Source organism: Pteropus vampyrus, unplaced genomic scaffold (assembly GCF_000151845.1).
Source record: "Pteropus vampyrus isolate Shadow unplaced genomic scaffold, Pvam_2.0 Scaffold260, whole genome shotgun sequence".
NCBI lineage: Eukaryota > Metazoa > Chordata > Mammalia > Chiroptera > Pteropodidae > Pteropus > Pteropus vampyrus.
In genome coordinates, this window is record NW_011889041.1 from 1,163,969 (window position 1) to 1,173,027 (window position 9,059).

General features: G+C 32.8%; 1 protein-coding gene across 1 annotated transcript in view; it reads left to right on the plus strand.

The window, feature by feature from the left end:
* Positions 1-8,659, plus strand: part of COL21A1 (collagen type XXI alpha 1 chain) — a 166,960-nt gene extending 158,301 nt beyond the window's left edge. Inside the window, exons 24-30 of the mRNA XM_023520361.1 lie at positions 927-971; positions 3,961-3,993; positions 4,438-4,584; positions 4,675-4,729; positions 5,199-5,399; positions 6,192-6,269; positions 7,393-8,659. Of these exons, the coding sequence (XP_023376129.1) occupies positions 927-971; positions 3,961-3,993; positions 4,438-4,584; positions 4,675-4,729; positions 5,199-5,399; positions 6,192-6,269; positions 7,393-7,580 (747 nt within the window). The 3' untranslated portion in view covers positions 7,581-8,659. The remainder of the gene's footprint in view (positions 1-926; positions 972-3,960; positions 3,994-4,437; positions 4,585-4,674; positions 4,730-5,198; positions 5,400-6,191; positions 6,270-7,392) is intronic.
* Positions 8,660-9,059: the final 400 nt, after the last annotated feature.

The following is a 9,059-nucleotide window of genomic DNA, read 5'->3' on the forward strand; positions in this document are numbered from 1 at the left end:
AGTCATTTTCCCTACCCTCTCTGTCAGATGTTTTTTTCTATGTTTCAATAGTATTCAGCCCAGATGTTGAATTATACATTGCACACTAATCAGACTATTTTCATCACTCTAATTTAAAAAAATTTTGTCATTCTTGATTTAATTGCTTATCTTTCCTACCACTCGGTAAGCAATTTGAAAGCAAAAATGATACCTTTGTTTCAGTGGCTTTAAGGGCCAGCAAATAGGTGCTTCTCAATAAATATTGGGTATTCACTTTCATAAGTAAATCACTATGCAAAAACAAGTTAAAATTTTGGTCACTAGGTCTTTAATTGATTATATTAATCTAGACATATGTTTTCCTAGAAACTGCTAGTTATCTCATTCAACATAGGGATAAAGTAATGCTTCAAGGTCTAGCACAATGTTTTATATAGGGCGAATATCCAAAAATATTTATTAAATAGACAAGTGTTTTTATATCTTTATTAATTTTTCTCTCTTATGTGTCTTGATTTAAAGATCTTCATTCAAAATGTTTTTTACATGTTCAGTTTTTAAAAATTCCTCTAAAGAGGTCTTCTTGTCCTCATGTGTATTGTCAACACTGAACATAATTATGCCATTGAAATTAAAATGTGCACAGCAATTGGATTTTTAAATTATTTTTATGCTGTTAATGTGGACTCAGCAGAAAATTCTCAACTACTTAAAATTATTTACATGTTCTCCAAAAGTTTGTCTCTATTCATTTAACTATAAAATTAGGTTGACTTTCCTCTCACTTTTTCTCTGAGAGAGTAACTTCCCAATATCTAACATCATTTTACATATTTCATTACTGCTTTCGTGACTTTTTTTAGACTACAGGATAATAGATGGTTTGTGCTGTACATGTGATCACATCATGTATACCAACTAATAACATTTGTTAAATTTTAAAGGGTCAAAGGGGAGAATATGGAAGACAAGGGATTCCGGGACAACAGGTATTTTTTTTTTATTTGATGGAAGATAAATAATGAATCATGTAACTAGACAATGCTGAGAGAGAGTTACTTACAAATAAAAATGAGTGGGGAGGAGGGTATGTATAATGTGATTTCTAAGTATACAAGGTTGAAAGTGCTAGGTGGTAATGGTTTAATGGTTTGCTCTAATTATTTGTTTTATATTTTTATTTTCCAATACTGATACTATTGATGGCTGTAAAACTTGCTTTTCAAAGCTTTTTCTGGCCAAGTGACTAAAAGTAGGTAATTCACCCATTTCTGGGAGTATCTGTACACCAAAGGCGGCTATATAATGGCAGTATGTCCAAACCTACTGTTTAGTCTTGATTTTCTTCTTAAAATATGAGCAGTTGAGGCCATATGTAGTGAAGAAATGAATTTGTTTTTCTTCAGTTTGTTCAGAGAAATAAATCACTATTCCATTATCTTGAGGGACTGTGTTATAGAACAGATACTTAATAAGGTTGTTTTGCTTCTTCTCTGACTAAATTCTTCTCATTAAGTAGTGTTTCAGTGAGATTACCATATGGCACAAGTTCAGTCAAAGCCAAATTGAACAACAACAACAACAACAACAACTACATAAAAGTGATTAATACTTATGAAGCATGTTTGCTGCTGCACTTCCTATTGTCCCAAGCTCAGTTCCAACTCAGTCTGCACTAAAAGGGCAAGCTGTACATTTGAGTCCTCCCAAGGGCTGGACCTCTTTCACTTTGGGTGGATAAAGATTCAGTAATTACACCAGTTCTGGAGATAGGTATATAAAACTGTATAGTAATGTCTCCAAGGACTGGGCTCTCTGTGTCCCTCACTTGGAGAAATCTGAAAGTCCATGGGGAAAAGTGTTTTAAAGTATATGAATGCAAGATTGTCTATAATATGAGATAGAAGCTGACTGTAAGATCATTGACAAGAGTTGAGAATTTAGAAGCTAAATAAGCACAAAAATATCTAAGAGGAGAAATGTATTGAGTTCTCTGAGTACAGTTATGTTCAATGAAAAAAAAAAAGTCTTTTAATTTTAGTGTTCCTCCACCTGACTCAAATCCACTTGATGACACTACTAATTCTGACTCTGTGTCCCTCCCTGGCAACACAGACTGACCCTCTCAGTTCCCCTAATTACACAATATCTGTAAACAGCTATTCTCAGAGTCTGACCTTCACCCCTTCATCCATTCAACCACCCAGTCCAAGCTTTTCACCAAAAACTGTTACTCACAATAACTCTCTAAAAAAGAAAAAAATATTTCCTTTGGAATTTGGGCTCACTACTTAGAAAGCTTACAGAGGACATTATCTTCAAGTTTCCCTTGGTTCATTTTTTTTTTCTTACTTCTCAAGGAAAAGAGCAAGTCTGCTCCCCTAAGGCAGGATTTGGGTTTCCTACAAAGCTTCTGCCCTAGATTTACTAAAAGCCCACACTTCCCACTACCAGGAACTGGGCCTATATAGAGTACTCTGGGGTCAGAACAGTTGCTGCTTTTCAGCAGCTGAATAGACTACCCAAAATCTTTAAGTTAAAAAGTCTTAGTTACCTATCATCCTACTAAGTGCTGTACTGTGAGTGTGTAATTTTTTGGCTTTCGTTTTGTGAATGGAGTTCAAATGGATGCTTCTCTCATGAAATCATCTTAGCAGAGTCTCAGATGACAGCTGTTTTCAGTTTCAGCTCCAACTCAATTCTAGTACTGAGAATTACTATTTTATCTTTCCTCTTACTTTGGCTCCAGTTGTAGGATTATGCCTGGTAGAGAATACTGCATTTCTTCAGAATCTTCAATATTTAAAGAATGTCCTTACAGAGTGTTGTACTCACTAATAGATTTTCATATGAAAACTAAGTTAGTGTTTTATGCTCACATTTTAATTTGAGAATGTACTTTTCTCTGTGCCATACACTGAATTTACTTATTTTTTCTTTCTTTTTGTCTAATTTGAATATCCACAGTTAGGAACCTAGAAATAAATCACAGTACTCAAGCCCAAAATTCTTTGTGTGCAGTGTTATACACTGAATTTTATATTGAATTGCAGAACACCAATTTTTAATTTTCAAGTTGGGTAATAAAATCCTACTTGTGTAGGTGAAAGCCATATCCTTTTCCTGAACTGATATTGGGTGATTTTAGAGTCTGAACGTACAATGAATTTTAAAAATAAAAAAATTTAATGCCTTTCCTAAAAGTTCTTATTATGTATAATACATCATTGGAATGAATATGTGAAAGAAATGAGTGGGAGATAATTTAATAGAGCCATCCATATGTACCCAGTGATTGTAATGATGAGTAAATTTCATGTTTGGATTCCCCGTGTTTTTATCATTGGAGAATAAGATACCATATTGTACATCATACTACTTCTCTAACTTCTGAATTACCAGCAGTGAGTGGTTTAGGCATAGGACAAATAAGTGTTTTCTTTCCTATTAATCACTTTTAATGGTGCCTCTGCTTTAACCTATCTTTTATCATTGTACTCAATCAAAATTTGACTTTAAGAACATAAACTTGGGAAAACAAAATGCTCCTCTTAATCACAAAATAAAATAAATAAACCTTCTCTTACCTGATTTGAATTTTAATCTTCATTAAAATAGTGATATATTTTAAATTCAGCATAGAATTTAAATAGAATTCAGATAGAATTCCCTTGTAACCTACATATTTGACCTGCAGCATATTAAAATATTCATATCTAAGAATAAAACAGTTGTGCCAATAACATTTTTATGTTATTCAGTTAGCATATTGCCTAGTCTTTAGTATCCTTTAAAAAGACAAAAAAAATACGTGTATATTTTACATGTATTTTACGTGTATTCTGTCACTAATTCTATCAATATTTTCCAAACTGAAAATTTAAGTTTGACTAAATATGTGGTAAAAGATGCTTGCCATATTACTACTATTATAGCTTGCACATTTATTATAGTTTTTTTTCCTGTTAATTTTCAAAGGGAATTCAAGGTCATCATGGTGCAAAAGGAGAGGTATGTTTCTCATGTATTATGCTCTCTCTGTTGAGTTGTTATTGCTCAGGTTTTTAATACTGTATAAATCTAGCAATCGACATCACAAACAGAAAATGTCTTTCGTGTTCTTGCATAGTTCCTAAATAGTGACATTCAGGATGTGTAGAGTCATTCAATTAGATATGAAATGTTATGTATTTGTCAATATTATCGGTTCATTATTGTATCTCTGGCACTATGCATCTTGCCTATACAATATATTCAATAAATAGTAGATACTTGTAGGGTTGGATGGATGGGTGGATGGATGGATAAATGACAGTTTAATGTAATATGAAATTTCCCACAGCTGTTTCCAATTTAACTTGTATATTCATATCCATATCCTTGAGGGCATTTAAGATGTAATTATACTTCCTAAAATATCTAAATAGAATGTTTGAAGATTTCTTTTGTTTTTAGAAAGGTGAAAAGGGAGAACCTGGTGTCAGAGGCTCCATTGGACCAAAAGGAGAATCTGGGATGGATGGCCTGATGGGGCCTGTGGGTCCCCGGGGGCAACCTGGAGAAACAGGTCCTCAGGGACCTCCAGGGTTCGATGGGAAGCCTGTATGTATTCTGCTTTTTTTCATAATTTTCATATTTTCATTGCTTTTTACTTGGTATGTACACATTATAACCCCTTATAATTTGATGCAGGGAAGAGAGTTTTCAGAACAGTTTATTCGAGAAATTTGCACTGATGTATTAAGAGGTAAGTCTCAGAGTTTTTAATGACTTTTTTTAAAGTAATAACAATTTTTGATAGAAATTATAAAAGATATAAGATAAAGAAAAAAATAAAGAACATTTATAAACTCTTGTCTTTTTTTATTTTCTGGATGAGTATATTTATAAAGATGAAATAATACTTTTGTAATAATTTTAATAATTTATTATTATTTCACCATTAAATACATTTTCTGATGCAATTAGAATTTAATTCTTAAATTTGGATGTCTATAATTTATCATTTTTTTTTGTGGAGAGCACATTCACTTTTTCCTCCAATTTTAAGCAAATGATAATATTGCACAGGGCAATGGATATTTACTTAGTTAATTTTTTAGAAGTGAAATTATTGGTCAAAAGATATGCATCTGTAAATTAAAAAAAAATTATTAGAGATAGTGTTACCTGCCACTCATCATTTAAACATAAGTGGGGGGTTCTTTGTTTTTAAGTCCAGCTACCAGTCTTACTTCAGAGTGGAAGAATCCACAATTGTGATCATTGCCAGTCCCAACATGGTTCCCCTGGTATTCCTGGGCCACCTGGTCCTACAGGCCCAGAAGGTCCCCGAGGATTTCCTGGTTTGCCGGGAAGAGATGGTGTTCCTGGATTAATGGGTGCTCCTGGACGCCCAGGTGCCAGAGGATTAAAAGGTACTTAGTTTGTGTGCATAAGCAAATGAGCAACGAAAAAGTATTTTTTGTATCCACATCCTAAATTCAGTTAATAGGAAAGAGTTCATCTTTGTTTTCATGATGACAAAAAACATTTGTAAATCCCTTAGTCTTTAAATAACTTGTCAACTGAGTTAAAGAGCACTAATTCTATTTTCTTGAAGCAATATTTTCAAGCAAGTAGAGACAGGTCAAAGTTATGAAACATATAAAGTTACAAATTAGAACATGTTGACAACACACTTAGACATTTTACTTGAATCTAATAAAATCTTTAAATAGAAAATCAGAGATGCTACTTTCTTTATTTTGACTTTGGTAACTTTCTATTACCAAAAATTATTCAATTTTTTTATTATAAAGTTGTTTTGCAGCCAAACTTCCTATTAGCCCATAACTTACTTCTCTTTGCCCTTGAGTGTTTATGTAGAATGTTGGTTGATAATTCTTCTTTTAATATTATATGAACAATTTAAATGTTTCATCAAAGTAATAAAAAACAACTGTGATTAACAGAAAAGGCTAGTAATCCCAAACCATTTTCCTTTTTTTAATATTTAACCTCATTAAATACTTCTAAACCACTGATAATTTTATAAATTTTTGCTTAAAAATTTTTGTTTTCCATTAGTAATAGTAGCTAGGTGGCAAGCTATTTTAAAAAGATTTATTTTTTCTTTCAATGTGTGTATTAACAGCTTTGAAAGAAACAATCTAGGACGCAGTGATTTTACAGGATAAATGAGTTTACTTCCATTTTTAACACTGCAGGCCTACCAGGAAGAAATGGGGCAAAGGGGAGCCAAGGGTTTGGGTACCCTGGACAGCAAGGTCCTCCTGGTCCATCAGGTAAGATTTGGTATATACTCATAAGAGTTGTGGCATATTTTGTTTTAAGAAAATCATCATAAATCTATGTCAAGTAATTTGAAACTAAGATTCTTAAGTCACCCTCTGCTAGCTGTATTATTTAACTTTGCTACGGTTCAGTTCCCTCATTTGTAAAATTGTGATGATATGTTATCTACATTATGACATTATTGGAAGATTAAATGAGTTAATGCATGCAGTGCTTTCATAACACTACTTGACAATCATAGTTATGTTTTCAGTAAATATGTACTGTTATTATTATTTTAGATGATATTATTACCTCATTAGGATTTTTGGTGAATCAAATAATTTAATACTGTCTATGTAACGGTATTAAATTAGAACAATATCTACACTTAAACCAATATCTACAATTGTAATTAAGTGTTAAATAAATATTTATTAGTAGTACCAGCAGCAGAAAGTAGTAATAGTATAGAAAGTGCCCCAAACTGCTCTGCTCCATCCTCAAACCTGAATATTTTGCTTTTATTTTGAGGTATCAACTTTAAAAGGCTATCCTAAATTAACTCTCCTTTCTTTGCACATGCTCATTGAACTAATTAGTCTATCATTCACAAATTACTGCTATAATACCTATGTGTATTGATCATTATTATACTACGGTAATGATAATGTATTTAGATGTGCAAACTAAAATATATATATACTGGAAATAGTAATTTTTATTGCAAATATGGCATAAAAATGACTTCATTAGAGTTGTAGTTTGTGTATGTATCACCTGCTAATTTATAATAATGTTGGCAAAAAAATATACTGAAAAGAAGAAATGTTTGGACAACCCACAAATTGAAATAGAATGTTAGCTCAATCTCTTAATCAGTAGCACAATTGCTATATCAATATAGATTAGCTTAGTTTTACAAAAATTGCTGATTATTTTTGGATGGTCCTTTTTAAAGTGGGAGATATGTAGAATTAGCAAGAGAATACCTCCTCTTTTCACATTAGTGCAAATATGTACAATTTTCAAGAATTTTTTTTTTTTTTTTTTAGTTTAAATATCTTACAGAATCAGTTATCACCATCAAAAACCAAAATCCTTTGTTCATATATTGTTAATGTCCCATCTTAGGTCCAGAGGGCCCACCTGGAATAAGCAAAGAAGGTCCTCCAGGAGACCCAGGTCTCCCTGGCAAAGACGGAGATCACGGAAAACCTGGCATCCAAGGGCAACCAGGTCCCCCTGGCATCTGCGATCCATCACTATGTTTTAGTGTAATTGTCGGAAGAGATCCATTTAGAAAAGGACCAAACTATTAGTGTTTGATGCCTCATCCAGCAACCTAGGCATGGTGCTTTTCTTTTGTGGTCTTTTGCATCTCAGGAAGTAACCAACAGTAATCCCTTGAAAAGAAACTAAAGTACCTCGGTGTTTTTTATTATTCTTTTCCTTAAAGGAAAAATATATAAAAGGTCACATATACTGATTTTAAAGGCCCCTCAGTAATTTAGGGCCTTTAGATTAGTAGCCTTAACTAAGTCTCAAGGGTTTCTTGTAAGTCCATTTGTTTTAATCCAAGTTGAGTATAAAACACCTCCATTGCCTGTTAGCCAGTCCACTTCAGTCACTGTGAAATATTTCACATTCCGCTTCCATGCAGCAGAGTATTTGAGTTCAGTTTCATGTCTGCGTAAATTTCATGTTTCATATCTCATAACTCATGCTTCTTCTACATTAGCAAAAAAATGTACCTGGTCATTGGAAATAAGATCAAGGCTGATATTCAGCTGGGACAGACCTTTGTTGCCATATCAGTCATTTACTCCAGTGTCTGTGCTTATTGGTTAGGGGCAATGGACTGATGTTGTTCAATGTTTTGAATGTTACCTCTGAATAAGATTAATGTGTTTCTTATTTCATTTGCAAATTGTCAAATTTGATTAATGACTATGGTAAGAAAGTATTGATTACACAAGGAATGATCAAAATAATGTAACATTGAAAGCATTTTAGAAAATGTTTCATTGTACCTGGTCATTACATTAAAAAAAAAACAGAAGTTCAGAAATACTAAAATGACTTTCTTCCTTATACTCGCTAAGTAATTGGAATGTTCGTTGTATGCCTTCATTTTCCATTTCACTTATAATATGTGTATGTTCATATATGTTAACTTTCATTGTAGCAAAGCTAATGGGAATAAATGCTGTAGTTGAAAGGAAACTCCACAGCTTCTAGTATGTCTTGATATTTTAGGAGACTTTAAAATATTATGAAGTCTTTGTGTACTGTACTTAATACTTTTAAAGGAACATAATTGGAGCTATGTCATCCTTATCATGCTCTAAATTTTGTTACATGCTTCTTATTCAAAGTACAATAAAGTTTTCTACAGGCCCGACTGCAGTGTCTCTTTTTATACTTAATTTTAACTGGTTGTTGACTATATTATCCACATCAAATGGTCATTTATCCAATGGATATGTTTATTAAATTCTTTACCCTATTCTTAAATAACTGGTTCATCTGAAATAAGAACTTAAAAATTCAGTTGATATGCGACTCACCTAAATAAGCACAGCAGCTTCTTCTTGGCCCAGAAATGGCTGTTGATTGAAGTTGAGCTTTATGACATACCATTCTACCACTCTGATGAGGACTTTGGAGGAAACTGAAGTCCATGACATTCAATAGCTGAATCAGCATAAGGCTTGTTTCAATGTTCTGTCTCCAACACAGCACCAGGTATCTGCTTAGGCCTAAGAATCCCACTGTCCCTGCTAATTATGGAATTTGCT